The sequence below is a fragment of the Ostrea edulis genome, chromosome 3 (genome assembly GCF_947568905.1).
Source record: "Ostrea edulis chromosome 3, xbOstEdul1.1, whole genome shotgun sequence".
NCBI classification, from domain to species: domain Eukaryota; kingdom Metazoa; phylum Mollusca; class Bivalvia; order Ostreida; family Ostreidae; genus Ostrea; species Ostrea edulis.
In genome coordinates, this window is record NC_079166.1 from 82711349 (window position 1) to 82730991 (window position 19643).

Below are 19643 nucleotides of genomic sequence, written 5' to 3' on the forward strand. Positions count from 1 at the left end.
TCATGTGTATTACCACAAGGAAACTCTGCTTACATTGCTTTCCTGCATTGCTGAGTGCTGGTTCAAGTCCTGTCTGTTTTTCTCTATAAGCTGGTTCTCGGCCTGCTGTCTCTCCAGCGCCAGCACGGCCTTCTCTGCCTCTAATTTTGCAACTTTGGTTTGCTCGTTCTCAACATCCCTGTGGGATTTTTCAACTTCTTCAGCTAAACTATTTACTTTGCCTGCACAAAAAAAAAAAAATCAATTTTTTAAAAAAAAAAATTCATATATCTAAAACATCCAGATCAAAAATATCTGCAAGCTACTGCCAATTTGCATAGAAAATACATGTTAAAATCACTATTTGTTATATAAAGGTAGAAATCAATATTCGTAACGACCAGGATTATTGTAGCTCAATGTGGCACTGTTATTTGGAACATTTATCACTGAAGATCCAACTGTCACTCACCTTGCAATCTTTTGTTTTTCTCTGTCAGGTCTTTATTCAAACTGTTAAAAAATAGTCAGTACAGCCATCAATTTCAAACAGAAAATTCTAAGATACATGTAGCACTTTATGCATTCACTTGATGCACTCGGAATGCAATTTAAAATCTATTACTTGTCATAGTCTTCTGTAAATTTAATACAAGATTTTCACTGAACGATTGTAAATCCCCTCATTAATCATCCCTTACTAGTCCCTCAAAGATTCTTCCCTCTGACATGTCCTAATTTTGATAAAGTCAGCAAGATCAGGATGTATTCAAATGTACTGATTGCACAGCAAGAGAAAATTTGTCCGGTTAAACATGGTAATATATATCTTAATTCAAAAGTTTTATGAGACACACTCCCATTACCAATCAATACCAGTTACTGATATATTGCTTTGAAGGGTTGGGCGAGATATAGCACATATTCCAGTACAGGGTCCTCCCTAAATCATACGCCCGTCCTCTCTAAATCATACGACTGTCCTCTCTAAATTATACGCCCCAATACAGTACTTACACATGCCCGCGACAATTCTGTATCAAGATTTATTTGACTTTCAAAAGAATGTCCACAAAACTTGGAAGTTTGAAACAGTAGCAGTTCACGTTTGAATATTTAGTCTTCACCACTGGATCAGCAAGTACACAATCAATATTTGCCAGCTCAATCAAAAGTTTTATTAGTTGTTAACATGCTTTACATCAATATGGTGTATAAATGTAATTTGCATCTAATAATTTGATGTTTACAGTAGAAGCACCTAGAGATTATCAGATGGAAATGTTACCAGTACTTCACAAAGGTCATAATACTAGAGAAATCACATCTTAGAAATACCATTACCATGGAATTCTTTTTTTTTTTTTTTAAACTCTCTTAAAATTGTGAACAAAAGGCCCATGGACCTTAATGGTCACCCGAGTATCACATAGCATAGAAGATAAATTAGAAGTGTGTAGATGGTGCAAGTGTGCATGTCTAAAACTCTGAGGACTGGATGTCATGTCCTTAACTGTAAAACAAGCATGTTTCTTTTTTCTCTGATTCTGGTCATAAGAAACCTTTGTACCAAGTCTGGGCCACTAATAACTATATATTACTAAACTATGACCTATACAACTATTTCTTACTCTTACCAGAGAGGGTTTTCCACAATAGTGAATACTTTGGGACTGCATGGGACTCTCAGAGTTAGGAATGTCAGTGTAAAACTGCAGACTAAATGGAGAATTTTTAATAAACCCAGAATATGAGAAGCAACATGTCAAATCCTGTAATTTGTGTCTTAAAATTAATTTGTATAAACTTACAGAAACACCACCTGGACATTGTTAGCCGAGGTAGGATGATATAACTATACACACTGACATTTCTTGTTAAGATATACTTTATGACACTGGCATGGTAATATCGGAATATTTAACAGACGTTTGGGATTACGATAGCTAGATGTTAGCCTACTGATGACAGACTATTCATAATATATCCTTTCCACAGTCATAGCGTAAAAATGTGTAATGGCCAAAAACAGAGATTGTAACCCCCTGTACTGGGCCCCAAGGAAGGATATTATAACATATTTGACATAATTCGGATAGGGAAGTTGTTTTCTGTTGGTTGTTAAAATAACAGAGGCCTGCTTTCATTCTGCCCAATTCTATAAATTTTTAAATATGCGTCAAGCAGAGGAAGAGGACTTTCATGGAAGTATTTTTTCGGATTTACATAACCGTCAAATTTGGACCGGTATAGGTTCTGCTTACATGTAATAGGCACACAGTCTAGGAGTCTAAAAAAAAGATAAAACTCAATAGAAAGTGACAAAAGAAAGGGGGGACAAAAGGTGAAAAAAAATTACATACTAAAAGCAAAAAAAAACAAATAAGGTTGTGCACAATTCTTGTGGAACTGACCCCTGTGTGTTGACCTTGCTCATTCTGTAGGATAATATATCAAACCTACCATACTTTTCCTTGATGAAGAGTATGTAACGATACAGTGGTTCATGTTTTTAGAAAGAATTTGTTTTCAACACACCCCTTCAGTGGAACATTCTTCAAAATCTCCGGTCGTCGTAAGGATATGTAGCACTAACACGTACAACATGAATAATTTGGACCTGTCCTAGAGTCAAAACCCTGGGGTTGCAAAATTTATCAATTATGGTACATCCTTTTCTGCATTTCCTAAATGTGCATGAATTTAGTTTTTATACAGTATCAGCACACTTAAGAAGTCTTTCAAATGATTAAGACAGTAATCACTATAATAATTTTGGTCCCAATCCTTACTCCTGGAATATGAAATTTACAATTTTGTTAAATAACTACCTACTCCTTCTCAATATTGATTTATTTAGTTGTAATTTAGTATCAATAGGCTTAAATTTAAATTAAAGATGTTTTTTAAATATTTTACACACATATATACACAATATATACCAAATTGACCATGCGCTGGAGTCAGAATCTCTACAAATTTTTAATTTAGGTAGAGGCCCCCCTGCTCTAGATCACTTTAGTAACTATGCATTTAGTTTTTCCTACACATGTGCAGTTGTAGAGAAGAATTTTAAGACTTTACAAATTGGTCATTTTTTCAATTTTGACAGTTTTTGCCCCTCCAAGGCCCCAGGAGTGCAGGAGTCCAAAAATTTACAATTTCTGTCACCCTTGTCCCAAAGAAGATTCATACCAAATTTGAAAAGAATTGGATCAAATTGGTATATATAGTTATCAAATGTTCAATTGTTAACACATTTTATCACTGACCATTTTGACCCCACCCTGAGGCCAAGTAAAATTAATTAGTAGATTATCATTCCCGCCCGCCCCTCGAAAATCGCCCCGTCCCGATTTTTTTTATTTTTCAAAATTACGATTTCCGGATATTTTTAAGTCCGGTCCGGTATCGTAAACGTACTTTGTTTCACTTTGCCTTTTAGAAACCCAAATGCACATGTAATTATGATTTATAAAGCCTTTTCTCAATGAGAGAAGGCATTTTCGAGGTCAAGAATACCATGGCGAAAAATAAAAAATAAAATCCTCCCACCCGCCCCATTCTTTTGTGAAGTTTGAATGATAATCTACTAATTAATTTTACTTGGCCTGATACTAAAACCTCTACACTACCCCTGACATCATGACATTTGCAATATTGGTAAAGGACTACCTGCTCTTTCTTAATATCCATAGTTTCAATTTACTATCAATAGCACTAAAGATGTTATTTAAATGTTTTATACATAAACGCTATAAATATATCAGGTTTGGTCACGCCCTGGAGTCAGAACCTCTACCCCTGGGATCATGAAATTTACAATTTTGGTAGAGGCCGGACCCTGTTCTACATGACTGCATTTAGTTTTTCTAACACATCTGTGGTTGTAGGGAAGATTTTTGAAAAATGATAATTTTTTGGCAGTTTTTGCCCCGTCCCCAAGGCCCATGGAGTGCAGCAGTCCTGAAATTTACAGTTAATGTACCTCTTGCCCCAAAGATGCTTCATATCAATTTTGACAAGGATTGTAATGGTAGTCATGAAGAAATTCAAAATGTTCAATTGTTTATGCACGACGGTTGATGCACAACGGACGACACATGCCCTGAACAGTTGCAATAGGTCACGCAAGTTTACTCAGGTGACCTACAAATATTCTACCGCAAAATTTGGAGACAATCAGTCAGAGAGCTTCTGAGAAGTTTAAAATGTTTAAAAGCAAGATGAAAGAAGGACATGGATATATACTACCAGGTCACCCGAGTGACTCAGATTACTTGAAAATCCACAAAAAATGATGCCACATTAGGCAGAATTCATTATGAATGACAACTGTCAGTGAGAAACAGCCTTGAACATTCAGCGTGAAGATTAATTTTCAATGAAAACTCAGAAATATATCTATCTTCTCAAGTGCTTACATATCATAAAACACAATATAAAGCGTCTCTGATTCTATGATGATATATGGCATAATCAACTTCTGATCTTCAGAAGAAATTCTGGACATCTGTCCTAATTTAAATCATAATCCCAAATGTCAAAAAATGTGCTGATGTTCAATCACTAATAAAATCCACTGATGAACTTGAAATAATTTTTGTAATCCACTTCAGGAGGAAACAGAATGAATTATCCAATGTAACTTGAGCTGCCCGTATAGCTACTTTCAATCTCTAGTCTCAGAGTCCAAAAGAAATCAGCATTTGGAACACACAAAAGTTGTGCAGATTCAAATTTTTGAAATCTCATCCAGACCACTTAAAATATTTTTTATGCATTCAGGAAATGTGCTAAATCACCCAAACTTAAATTCTTCCAGTCTCACAATTTAGTAATCAGAAAATTCCAGCAACATAAATTCCCATTCCCAGTTCTCACGACAGTAACAAGCATCAAGAGCCCTCCTCCTGACAATTGGACCTCCACTCTCCCTCTCTGCGTATTGATTGGATGATCTCGTTAAAGATGGGCCAACTGTCATGTATCACAAAGATCTGAATTCCCATTCTGTTTATTTATGGTGAAATGAGGGATAACCAGCAACAGCTCAATCAAGATCCATGATGTGCAGAACCAACGACACCCAATCCAATAAAGCCAGCATTTAATGCAATTGAAGGATATTAAGACCGTCTATGGTGGATTAAAAGAGGGTGACTTAGCCGCCAAGCAGGCAAAATTAAGGCACAATTCTAACGGAATCAATCCATTTCTATCTGCTGTCTGGTCATGCTGAACTTCATTTCTACTCCAGTCACAATACATCACTATGAACCACTTAAATATTACAAGTAGACTAAAACATGGAAATATGAAAGAAAGAAAAAAAATAAATCTTGAAGATTTGTAACTGAGGTGAAATATTACAAATCCATTAAGAAACGACACTGATGTCAGTTTACCAATTCCAATTTTGATTATAAATCACAATATTCCATGACCAAAAGTCACTCTCAAACCCAGAAATTATATAATGTGCTGTCTGAAAGTCACTCTCACACAGAACTATACCATAATGTGCTTGTAAAACACTATGCCTCAAATAGGGCTGTCACAGTTCCAAACATTTTCAGATTGGTTTTGTTAATTAATGCTTACTTCTTTACATCAGTGATGTATTTTAAACTGAAAATTCATGAATTAAACTTTAAAATATTAAATCTACTTAACATTAAATCTACTTTTTGAAAATGAACAATATGACTCAAGTTCAAATGCATATTTCATAAGTTTTGGTGGACAACTGTATGCACCTGTCAAAGACCATGATGACTTTCAGTTACTACTGTGTACACAAGAAGAAACAGTCTGTAAACACCAGCAATGATGTTTGTCACAGTAATACAAAACTAGGTATTACTCTCATCACCCTCCTAAGTTTTTCTTTTTAAAAAATTAGTCGGTCTACTTGTTGTAGTTGCCCAGTACTGGTAGGACTTAAATTCTGAATCGATTGTCCCTGTTCCTGATGGAGACTTGATATTGGTGACTGGTAATTAAGACTTAGATTCTGAATCGATTGTCCCTATTCCTGATGGAGACTTGATATTGGTGACTGGTAGGACTTACATTCTGAATCGATTGTCCCTATTCCTGATGGAGTCTTGATATTGGTGACTGGTAGGACTTAGATTCTGAATCGATTGTCCCTATTCCTGATGGAGACTTGACATTGGTGACTGGTAGGACTTAGATTCTGAATTGATTGTCCCTATTCCTGATGGAGACTTGACATTGGTGACTAGTAGGACTTACATTCTGAATCGATTGTCCTTATTCCTGATGGAGACTTGACATTGGTGACTGGTAGGACTTACATTCTGAATCGATTGTCCCTATTCCTGATGGAGACTTGACATTGGTGACTGGTAGGACTTAGATTCTGAATCGATTGTCCCTATTCCTGATGGAGACTTAATTGGTGATAGATCTACAAGTCTACCACAGCGTGGCCATTCTTGCTTGTTTCAATAATTATATCTAGTGCTTTCATATGACAACACGAAGTAGATTCAGTTGAATATTTCAGTTCGAATGACATATTCCACACACTGTAATCATTTGTTACAAAGTTAAAATACACCCAAAGTTTTGATTTTGATGCCATCTTTTATAAACAGATTATATTATACAAACTGAAACTGAGCAAGTCAACCCCCCCCCCCCCCCCCAAAAAAAAAACCAGAACCAAACTTGAATCCTGGTCTTCGAGAATTTAGGGAAACAATTTCAGCCCTATCCCCAACCATGACCACATTCAAAAGTCATGGTTAAGGTTCAAGTTACAGGCAAAAAGACTGTACACAAAGAGAAAAACAAAATCAAGAGACCCATGGGCCAAATCATTTCTTTGTAGTTGAATTATTGCAGGTAAAGCATTTAATTTCAATGAAGGTCATCTATATAAACAAATTCAAATTCAAACTACCTGGTACATGAGGACTGTTGCAAATGAATTTCAAATTATATACACTTGTGATTTTTTTTAAAATTATACTCTTTATATCCTAGATAAAAATAAAACCCCTCTTGTATCCCCACAGTGAATGGGTCATGGTGTGCACAATATTGAATCTACACTACATGAGAATGTTTACACATGAATGTATTACTTTAATGTATTGTACCACTATGGTTCTTATGAAGAATATTCTAAGAGATTTTTCCTACATATTCCTAAGTATAGATTTTGAACCCCTACTATGGCTATGGTGTGAATACATTTGAATCTACTCTATTGGAGGATGCTTGTTAATCAAAATGATAAACTATACTCGTATAAATCTTGAGAAAATTTCAAAATGAATTTTCTATACATTTCTATGTAAAATTCACACTCCACTGTGGTGTAACCCAGGCTCCAGGGACCATAGCTTTAAAAAGACTTGATTTCCTAAACAATTTGGTTCGTTAACTATGATTCTAATTACAGAATATTGTTCTAAACACTGTATCCTACTTCTAACACTTCATAATTATTTTCCCTTTGGAGATTCTTTAGGAAAACCAATTTGTTACATGTATAAACAGGTACAAATCAATTAAATTGCTTTCATGCATTTCTGTAAATTTGCTCATCTATCATATCATATTTATTAAAATAAAGAAATACTCAGTAGAATGTAACTGCGGAATCAAAAGAACTTTGTGATCTCCGTAAATTTGCTGTTTCCATCTTCCTACAAAACAAATTTTACTGTACTAGTAAACCCCATGTTGTAAGTAGAAGCCAGTACCCCATCACATTCACAGAAATCCTACCTTTGCAGTTTTTGAATTTCTATCTTCAATACTTTCTCTGCACTTGATTTTTTGTTCTTGTCCACATTAACAAATGTACTTCCCTTGTCTTTCAACTGTAAATAGAGATATCAACAAACATGATATAAACATTCCCACAAAAATTCTAATAACTGTACCACATACATAGATAAAGGTAATTCTTACTTTTAATGAAGTGCACCACAAGGCTGCTTAATAAGTCTGCCTACAACTGCACATACATGTTGCATATCTATATTTGTATGCATGGCTGAAGTCAAAAGCTGTGACACTGTCATTTGCAGTTACATTAGAACCAGTACCCCAAGATGCACTGACTAATATGACTATGCTGCTCAACACAGTACATAAGACAAGAATCATATACAACTTCACTATGCATAGGTATTCAATTCAAAAATTAGGTCACCATGACCTACCTTTTTGGCTGTGGCACACTGTTACCCATAGATGAATCAAATGACCAATTTTGATGATCCTAGGCCTCACAGTGTAAAATATAACCAGCAATAATTTGATTACAGATAGCTATAAAATTCGGAAAAATAGGTCATGGTGACCTACTTTGGGATCAAAACAAATCTTCCATCTTAAATCCATCAGAAAATCAGGTTTGATGGATCATGGCCTTGAAGTGAGCAAGATATGACCCAGACAACTTTAATAAATATAGCCATAATTTTCTAAAATGAGGTTACAGTAACCTACTTTTGGGTCAAGATACACCTTCCTTCCAAGATGCATTAACCGACCTAGCTTGATGGTCCTAAGCCTCATAATGCTCAAGATATGATTCGGACACAATTTGAATATGTACAGCCATAAAATTCTAAAATGGGGTTAAAGTGAACTACTTTCGAGTCCCAACACAATTTGCTCCCACAATGCATCAGATGACCAGGTTTGATAGTCTATTATATGGCCTTGCAGTGTAAAAGAAATGATGGGTGCGGCATAATGATAATCCTTAGACTGTAAATGTTCTAAATTTACAATAGTTACTACAATGACTAGAAGACAAAACTAAATATGATTTTTTTTCATCACTTTTTGTGTAGAAAACATCAAATGCTCTAATATCATTATTTTTTTCTGTGTGCTAAAACTGGTGTTGTACACCATGTATACATGTACATATAACTAAAATGCAAAATTCAATTCATTAGATATAGAAAAACAGAGCATTGGATATATATATATATATATGTGGCCAAGTGCAACTGTGACAATGTGACCTTCATCCAGTTGCATATTTCTGAACACCCCCTAATTAGTCTAGTATGAATTAAGTCTCTTGTATAGTTAAAATTTCCAACAAGCATATAAACCCTTGACACATGTTGCTATTGAAACTTGGACACAACATTCAAAATGTTCATGGTTCTGTTCACGTGTATGTGAAACCACTCAGCCAGTGGTTTTCATTGCAGTTTTCAAGAAGGCAAAGTAAGTAAATAATTATATGAGTGACAGATTGTTAGACATGGCAGTCGATGACTATTTTACCTGTTCAATGCTGAATCTGTACAAGTAAACAAATATCTGCATGTGACTTTTAAGTAAACATCTGTTTTTTCTAGAGCTGCATGTTTGAGTTTTTGTGTTACATCCCATTATCTCCAGAAAATGATGGTTTATCGTCATCAGTATAAGTCTAATATGTTCTAATAACCTTCAAGTTAGAGAACAAACAGTAATGTGTGTTACGCAAATATGTGATGCATTCTGCTCATCATAGCTTACTTGTTTACTTTATCAAGACCAAACTGCAATATGAATGGAGCAATTTCATTGGGTGGTTTAAATATTTTTAACAAAAGTCCAGTCCAACAATTTAATAGTGACATTTTTCAAGGGTTTTGTATGCAACATGCAAATCCTTAACATAAGAGATTTTACAAAGGTTAAAGTTGTAAAGAACAGTAGACAGATACAGCAGGGCCAAAAACTACATGCTTTGATCTTAAGATCCTCTGTTACAACTCCATATCCTAACAATTACTTACAGAGTTACTGCCCTTTACAACATTAATGTGTACAGCAGTTACCCAACAGTTATAACTATATACATGGAGTGAGACAGTGAATTACATGTGTGTCAGATGTCTTGACCAACTTATTCTCAGACAACACAGTGTGACTACTTAGTGGATCTGAATACATTCTTCTAAAGACGATCATAGAAGTCAGCTCAAGAGACACAGTGCACTTCAACCGAACTAGCAAGGAAATTTGCCATACTTGCTCTATGAAAATAGAAATTCATAACAACTAGCATTATCCATTTATCTTACTTCCCCAAGTCCTATATCAGTAGCATGAAAGGTGAAGATAACAAACAGCGATCAATCTCATAACTCCTTTAAGGAATACAAAATAAAGAGTTGGGCAAACCGGACCCCTGGATATACCAGAGGTGGGATCAGGTGCCTAGAAAGAGCAGGCATCCCCCGTCGACCGGTCACACCCAATGTGAGCCCTTTATCTTGATCTAGCTACTTGGAGATAGGAGTTGGTGAGAGAGGGCCTACATAGGCTATGCCTGTTGCCCGATCTTATCGAGTTTCTCAATAAAATATGTAATTAGAATTATATCTTGATCAGGTAAATGGAGCAATCTGTAGTCAAAATCAGTGTGCCAAGAACGAATGTAAAGTTTGCTGACTACTGTAAATTCCTAATTAAAAGCGAGGAATAAATAGCCGTGTTAGTCCCACGCAGACTATAAAAGCTTGCTTTCATTTGCTCCTACATTGATGTGTTCAATGGAATCATTTATGCGTGTAACTTTATTGATATCTAAGGAATACAAGTAGGTCAACCATGCTTACGTAGTTTAATATATGAATTAAAAGTATATATTACTTTGATCTATTTTTATGAAAATGATTATCTATTAAATGTTTTATTATGATTATTTATAATTCTTTAAATCTTATCATAATATCTTAATACAAAAAACATAGATTGATATTTCAAGAGAGATAACTCACCCAATTTGAAAGACATAAAGTAAGGGCTGTTCCAGAAATGATCAAATGGGGGGGTCGGGCGGCAAATGATATTTTTTTGTGTGGGTGGTCATATTTTTTCATATTTTAATTGGTCCGTGGTGGGATTGTTAATAAAATATTTATTATGGGTAGTGGGTAGTTTCTATTGTTTTATTTTGTGCTACGTGGGTGTTGAGTTTTCAGAATATTTTTATTGTCGCTCTTGTCGTGTTGGTTACAAAACGTCGGAGGGAAAATTGAAAACGTGCTTTCGAAATGCTGCTTTCGAAATCGAAAGTAACATAGAACTATTCGAGTTGTCACTCTTTGCAGCGAATAACTTTCCATTACGGCACTCTTCAAATTAGAGGCGCGTTTAATAGGGTCCCTTTGGACGTGATGGCGGCGAACTCTGTTCTGTAGATTACAGTTTACAGTGCATCGATTTTGGGAATATTTTGAAACCAATAGGTATTCCGTTTTCTAATAAAAATAGGCAAACCTTAGTTGATTTATACGAGGGTACCGATGCTTTATATTTATCAGTCGGTGTGATGGTGATATAGAGGCCTCCGGGCGCGGGCTCCATTAGAAGACGAACGATTCGTGGAAAAACATATCCATACCCATTTCATGATAATAGCATCGTTTGGACTCCCAATCTTTCCAACATTCCCGCCATAGATGCCTTTGATTGTTGATGTGACATCGTTTCTTCAGAACTACTGTGATACAATGTCGCACAGGCATTGCCGCGTCTATTGACTAGAATGTTTGTCCCGAGAATGTTTGTCGTGAGATTTGTACCGTTTTCATTTTTAAAAATATTTTTGTGGTGGGTCTGGTTAGTTTTTTTTTTTTTATTAGATGGGTCATTGTAAAATGAGTTTATTAATTTGATGGGTCATGGGGTAATTTTTTATTTTTTTTATGGGTGCTTGGTATATACAAAAGGTGCCTCCCGACCCCCCCATGTATTTATTTCTGGAATAGCCCTAAGAAGAAAACAGCTTTATTTTCACAAAACATGCAATCATAATTAAAAACAATCATGTAATCCATGTCTTTATCATAATAACTGTCTTTTCAATTATTCATTAGTTGCTTAGACGAATTTGGTTCCACTTTTTTGGCACTTTATTTTCCCCTAGAATAGCTCTTAGGGCCTACAAGTTTACTGTTATTTCGGATTTGAAAAATTTCGGTTGAGCCTCATTGAAGAGACATTATTTGCCGAAATGTGCATCTGGTGCATCAAAATTGGTACTGTATCAGTTATACATGCTACAGAAATGGGGTACCTATAGATTAATTAATAATTCACAGTATTGATTACTTAATTTATAGTGGCCATTGTCGAAACCTTTTTGATCAGGTCAGAATTTTTAGCTATTTCCTGGGTGGTTTTTGTCATTCATTTGGCATGCAGGGATTTAACAACAGAAAGTCTGAGGTCTATCTTAACACTCTACACTGACACACTTTTATTCATTTGCTCAGCAACCGTGTTTGCGTAATACCGTTGGAACTGCGGTTTTATGCTTTGCTAGAATGTTCATGAATTACTAGGTCATGAGGCTGTAATTGATCTGCATCACTTGGCGAAACAAATACAACATGAATGCTATATTTTCTTAGTTTGTTAAGTTCATGGTTTGTCTAATAGAAGCGGACCGCCATTTTCAGATAGCTGGATTTCATCTCTGGCTGACAATGCCTTTAGCAGTGGCTAGTACAATTCTAAAGAATTCAACTTACACCTCTGAGATTTTATTAGTATTCGCATACTTCTGCGTCAATATTACTTAACTTAAAAGGACATCCCCAGGGAGATTTTTTGCAAACTTATAATATCAGACTTGATTTTCAATTTTTCATTACTTTTTTTCACTTTTTCATAGGCCGACTTCATGCCGCGAATCGTGCCTTCATTCAATTCCTCTCATGTTTTGCTAAAAAATAACATGGAGCTGCAGTACTGTCATGTCCTATAAATATTGTATATTGTTGTTAGAGATGTAATTCCAACTTATCTTTTGACATTCCTATTTACAGCCTCTTGTAATGAAGAAGTAGGAATTAAGTTTTTCTTTTGTGGAAAAAAAACCTCTTGATCGACAGGTCGTCATTTTCAATACTGAATTATTCTTAGTGCGCAGAGCTGATTTTAATTTCACAAACAGTACTATGTTTCCACATCTTGAGATAAGACATTGACCGCACTTTCTTATAGAAGTCCAAGAAAGGAATAGCGCTTGAATGATACATCCAGAATTGGACAGTTTTATTTTGACTGTTGGTTGACACGAAGTACAAGTCTCAAACATTTTAGACTCTAATACGAAATATCTGACGTTTCCCTGGCTTTTTTATGATTTCGATATTTGACCACCTCCAGATGGAGACTGCATTCTTGGGTCAATTTTAAATACTTGCGAGCCGAATAAACTCATAACTTTTCAATAAAACGATGCTTCTTGTACTTCTTAAAAGAAAATACCACTCCAAAATTCGATAACAGAAGCACACTATTGTAGTCAACCGAATATTCGCTGTCATTTGAGCGAACGATTCACGTGACTCAAAACAAAGCTTGACAGATTGTTAAAATGTTTTCAAGTGACTGTTTATGTGATGAAAGAACCCATAAAATCGATAAGTTATGAGTTTCACATTGAATTCGGCTTGCAAGTATTTAAAATCGGCCCAAGAATGCTGCCTTCAACTGGAGGTGGCGAAAGTTCTGATGTTTTCCTGGCATGTTAAACATCAAAATCATTTTTAAAAAGCCAGGAAAACATCAGGAATTTCAGATTATTTGGATTTGTGATATTTCGTTTTCACAATGTTATGCAACTACTAATTTTCACGAAATTCTGTTGAGGGGTCTCAGAGGAGTTGCACTGACAAGAACAGGACAAATTGGCTCGAAATTCTAAGCTCAAAAGGGACATAACTCCCAGAAAAATGATTGAATCAGAATTTCCTTGGAATATGCACATCTACACAGCGTGTCCTTAATAACTACAGAGTTTCACAAAATTTTGTTAAGCGGTCCAAGAGTTGAGCTGACAAGAAAGGGACTGACTGACGGGTCAAAAGCATTATACCCTCTGCAACTCGTTGTATGGGGTATAATCAACCAAAAGCCTAAGAAATGGCACATTTTACTCAATTTCGAGAACATGAAAATACATAATACAAATCATAAGACCATTGAGTAAATTTGAAGTAAATAATGAGCAAAATAAGATAATGAAAGATACATGTAGGTAGGTATCATAGGTCTTATACAATTAAACATTCTTCTTGAATTGGATCTTCAATTGAATTAGTGCATCACATATATATTATATTGATAAATTCTTCAAAAAGATTGTTTGCTTCTCAAAATTCCAATTCGAACAATTAAAAATTTGAAATAGTTTCCCTGCTGGGTCTCTGTATATTACGTTATTTGTTTTTAGGCACATATGAATACATCACGTTATCGGATTCACAGGGTGTTAAGCCACTTTTGGTCCAAAAAAAATATAGAATTATAAAAAAAATGTTGGCAGTTTATAGGGCAAATATAGGGATTTTTACAGCAGATTTATAGGAATAAATAGGGGTTTTATTAAAGAATTTGTATAAAACTTTATTGTTTCTGCATAAAAATCTAGCAAGCATAGTATCTTACTGGAGAAGAAATAATATCAAACATAAAGACAAATTCTTTTCAGATGTGGACAGTTTTCCATCCAATAGACAGGGTTTTATACAATCATCATAGTTATTCTTTTCATAAAAATCTAATTAAATATCAATTTAGCATCAGCTCCTGGATTTTTTGGGTGTGTTTTTTTCCCTTTTTTATCTTTTTTGAACAGATCGAGGACTGTCATTTTTTAATATATATATAGGGTTTTATAGGGATTTTAATGACTTACAGGGAAAATATAGGAATTAACCTTCAAGTTTATAGGAAAATATAGGAATAAATAGTGACTTGACACCCTGGATTCATTGATGTGTAAATACTTATTCAGTTTTATCTTTGTCCAATCAAAACAATTGTGATAAATAACATTGGAATTATACTAATGACTTAAAAGTTTCTTTACCCTGAAATCATTAATTTTGAAGGGAAATTTAAGAATAAAACATATTATTACTGTACAGGAAACGGTCTACAAACCACTGGACACCAGCTTCAAGTTCATATATAAAAACTTTGTGACCAGTCAGGGGCATAATGCAAACAAACTGTTTTACACAAGCATCTATATTTTCCAAAAATGATGCATTACTGTTCTTTTTTTTTTTTTTTTTTTTATCTTACATGGTTATCGATTTTGTCTGAAATCTTTTGTTTTTTGTATTTCTCACAATATTGCATTCTTGGATTCCAGGATGTAAAAATGTAGTGCACAGACTCCAATCGACTATCAGCAGATGGAGCTCAGTAGAATTTTACTTAAGCTTGTCATTACGAGATGTTATTGACATTTTTGGGGGGAAATTTATTGACAAATTAAATTTTCCAAAGACTTGGAATGCTTTTCCTGGTTACACAAGGTTCTAAATAAAACAAGCATTTGTTTTCGTCTTGGTGCGCCAGCGAAAATATGTGGTGCATGTGGCGTGAAGTGAGGGGGTTGACATATAATAATGTAAACAAGTTAACTAAAAATAACCTGATTGAGTTACTAAGAGTACTGCACAGTATTAGCAAAGAGAGGTAACTCATTGTGATATAAGGATAACTGGTATGTGTTATTTATCTAATAACATGGTAGCATTATGCTCCTAACTAGTGATTAAAATAGCTACACTTTGGGTAAAAAAAAACCAACTTCTTCACAAGTTTTTTTTTTATTGTCCTTAGAACAAACAAAAATATAAAAACGTTTCCACATTAAATGAACATTGGTAATTCCAATGGTTTCCGCATAAACAGCCTCAGTGTAAATAATGGTATTGTAACAGAGGAATCCTAACATTAATAACCCAGAGAATACACAAGAGACTTAGGGACTACTCAAAGTAAGGTTTTATTTGCAACTACAAACCTTTTTCTCTAGAAACTTGATGTTGGCTCTCTCCTGGTCGATCTGATCCTTCAAAATCAGGAGACGTTTGTCCGTTATGACGTCCCAGGACATTTGGTCCTCCATTACATCAACAGCTGCATCTTTCAGAACAGCATTTTCCTCTGTTTGTCAAACCAAGTATCTTGTACCATATACATGTATCCCACCATATAGAAATATTGAATTCATTTTTCATATTGGATCAGGATTTTTTCTTTTTATACAGATTATGAAAAACATATGTGGGTAAATTGCAATTTTTTTTTTAAATTTTAAAACCTGATTTAATATCTGCAAATCAAAGATACCTTTCAACTTCCTAAACTTTTTCTTCTGTGTACATAACCTGTCAATGATTGAAAGAAAAATTAGTGAATGAATAGTTTTTCTAGCATATATTTCTAAATAGTAATTATAAACAGATGGTACTAACTTGATAGCTATCCCCTGTGGCAACAAGATGTACGGTGAGCAATGCTCACTAAGAATACCCCCCGCATACCCCAATCTCCCAAAGGGTGTTGTTAATAGGTATAAATTACCTCATTCCTGAATGTAACAATATGGTATGCCTTTGTAGAAGAAAATGGAAGATATAGTCCGAACACAAATCCATGGCATAAACCTATAATTTTGACCTTGAGATCAAAGGTCAAGGTCATAAAGAGGTCACGAATGAAGGTACATGACACATAGTCTCATGGTAATACACCCATGTCTTATGGTACAACTATGTCAAAACCCTATAATCAATTTTGACCTTGAGGTCAAAGTTCAAGGTCATATAGAGGTCATGAAGGTACTCGACACATCGTCTCATGGTGATACACTCATGTGTCAAATATGATATGCCTATGTCAAAGAACAAAGAAGTCATGGCCCTGATACAAATCCATTGTAAAAACCTTTAATTTTGACCTTGAGGTCAAGGTCATATGGAGGTCATGAAGGTACATGACACATCGTCTCGTGGTGATACACTCATGTGTTAAATATGGTATGCCTATGTCAAAGAACAAAGAAGTTAAGGCCCAGACACGAATCCATTGTAAAAAAACCTTTAATTTTGACCTTGAGGTCAAGGGTCAAGGTCATATAGAGGTCATGAAGGTACTCGACACATCGTGTCATGGTGATCTACCTGTGTGCCAAATATGGTATGCCTAAGTCAAAGAACAAAGAAGTTATGACCCGGACACGAATCTGCACAGACAGACAGACAGACGGACGGACAGACAGACAGAGTGATTCCAATATACCCCCCAGAACTTTGTTCGGGGGGGTATAACAATACAGTAAAATGCAAAAGATACTACCAAAGACTACTTTTTATCTACATCTGTTTTGGCGCGGGCTAGATTGGACACTTACTGTACCATACAAACTTTTACCTATATCTGTTTTGGCCCGGGCTAGAGTGGACACTTTCAGTAAGTATTACAATACCTTTTATCTACATCTGTTTTGGCCCGGGCTAGAGTGGACACTTTCAGTAAGTATTACACTACCTTTTATCTACATCTGTTTTGGCCCAGGCTAGATTGGACACTTTCTATAAGTTTTACACTACCTCCTATCTACATCTGTTTTGGCCCGGGCTAAAGTGGACACTTTCAGTAAGTATTACACTACCTTTTATCTACATCTGTTTTGGCCTGAGCTAGAGTGGACACTTTCAGTAAGTATTACACTACCTCTTATCTACATCTGTTTTGGCCCGGGCTAAAGTGGACACTTTCAGTAAGTATTACACTACCTTTTATCTACATCTGTTTTGGCCCGGGCTAGAGTGGACACTTTCAGTAAGTATTACACTACCTTTTATCTACATCTGTTTTGGCCCGGGCTAAAGTGGACACTTTCAGTAAGTATTACACTACCTTTTATCTACATCTGTTTTGGCCTGAGCTAGAGTGGACACTTTGTGGGACAGTTTGGACATTTGATCTTCCAGTTTCCCGAAGAATTCGTTGGTAAATGATCCCTCTCCTGAGGAGGCCCCAGTTCCCAGGAAATGACGGATATCATCCAGCAGGCTCTCCTGTTTACTCTGATACTTCTCCATCTGTGTACAGAGATACAGTGAAACAGTCAGGTCATTCTTATGCTTACCTGGAAAAGTGGGACTCAAAATCCTGGTGCACGGCGAGTGTTCTCTCTAAATGTATATGCTAGCTGCTAAATTCCATGTCACAAACTAGATAGATTTAAACTCATTGGTTTCAAGCAAGACACTTTAATAGATACATCTTCCCATTATGCCTCACCAAAAACAGCACTATCCATAAAACAGAGAGCACTGGTGCCTACACCTTAGAGAAAACAAAAATCAATTAAAATACCAGTATTTATCACCTATGTCATCTGTTATCAGTAGAAACTCTTACAAATTTGGACATATCCATTGTGAGTTCATCCTTCAGGGACACCGAGTAAATGCTGATGTTTGGATTATTATCATTATCCGTGTCTTCATCCGAGGAGAAAATCGGATACACCTGGTCGATTTCGTCAATTTCTTTCTCACACATTGGAGAAGGCATGTGGTCCCCATCCTCCAACTATAGCAATGAGAAACCAAGAGAGTTCAGTTAATGAACCAGTCAGAAATCTAGTACAAATCCTCAACTTTTTCTTAGACGATACAATAGTAGTACTATGAATCATTTATGATTTTCAAGACTTTATTTCCACCATACTGGCCTGTTAGAGCTCTATCAGTGAGACTTAGGTATCATGATTATTCATTGCTGTGCATGCACAAACAAAATAATTTCTTATCAATATGCAGGTCAGTAAACCTCGAAAAAATAAAAGCATTGTTGCAGGTTGAGCAAGTTCTTGGAATCTTCAATCGATTCAAAATTATTTTTCTTTGGGTAATTCACTTCCTCTAATTCAATAGTTCAAACTCGCAAAAATTGTATTCCACGAAAATCAATGATTTTGCAGCAAGTACATGTACATGTCCATTAAAAAAACCATGAGAATATACACTTCCTTAGATATTATTTAAACCTCTAATTTTCGATGCAACCCGCATCTTTATCAAGAGACATATATTACATAAACAAATATCAAAAACCACGAATATATACGAAATAGACAAAGTTCTACTCATGGAACAGAAAACATCCTACACAGTAAATTTACAATTTAAATATAATTTGGCCACTTTTCATACCACTCCTCTCAGTTCCATACAGATAGAGTTATTCCTTTTAATTGGGGTGCTACATGGAAATCGCCTGAGGTTGTCTCCCTTTTCTTCGCATTCCGCAGTTTGCTTCAGGCTGGAAAGAAAATCAAAATTGAATCATTAACCCAATCCATATCAAAAATAAAACTATCAATCAAGTCAAATAATTGCTATACAGCATAAAAAATCTTCCATTCCATCATTTGAACATAGAATTTGAACATGGAATTCCAAGTCTTATGAATAGCTACTATTCATATTCAATTCATATACAGAAAGCAGTCACCTTTTCAGGGCTTCATTAGACTGGCAAAGCTTGGACTGGAGGTCTTTATTCTCTGTTCTCATTTCCTACAAAACACAAACTAATGACAGACAGAATTTATCATTAAAGCTCAGTGGTCTGTTTCACAACAAAACTATGATCAACATTTACAAAGACTGTACTTTTATATAATTCATTTCTTGGAGAGGTTTTAAATGAAAACAGAGAGTACTAAAGATTGTTTTTATGAAAAACAAATTGTCTCCCCAGCTCCCCAAATAGGAAGTGCTCCCAATGAAACCTCCTCCCCTTAATGTACTGCATGATATGGAGGAGAAAGCATA

General features: G+C 35.3%; 1 protein-coding gene across 2 annotated transcripts in view; it reads right to left on the reverse strand.

The window, feature by feature from the left end:
- LOC125660869 (uncharacterized) overlaps positions 1-19643 on the reverse strand; it is a 118336-nt gene that overhangs the window by 76511 nt on the left and 22182 nt on the right. For both annotated transcript variants that reach the window (XM_056159215.1, XM_056159216.1), the window contains 9 exons: positions 19321-19385; positions 19020-19128; positions 18223-18396; positions 17716-17900; positions 16144-16181; positions 15815-15957; positions 7747-7841; positions 452-492; positions 34-221 (listed from right to left, as the gene is read on the reverse strand). In XM_056159215.1, the coding sequence (XP_056015190.1) occupies positions 34-221; positions 452-492; positions 7747-7841; positions 15815-15957; positions 16144-16181; positions 17716-17900; positions 18223-18396; positions 19020-19128; positions 19321-19385 (1038 nt within the window). The remainder of the gene's footprint in view (positions 1-33; positions 222-451; positions 493-7746; positions 7842-15814; positions 15958-16143; positions 16182-17715; positions 17901-18222; positions 18397-19019; positions 19129-19320; positions 19386-19643) is intronic.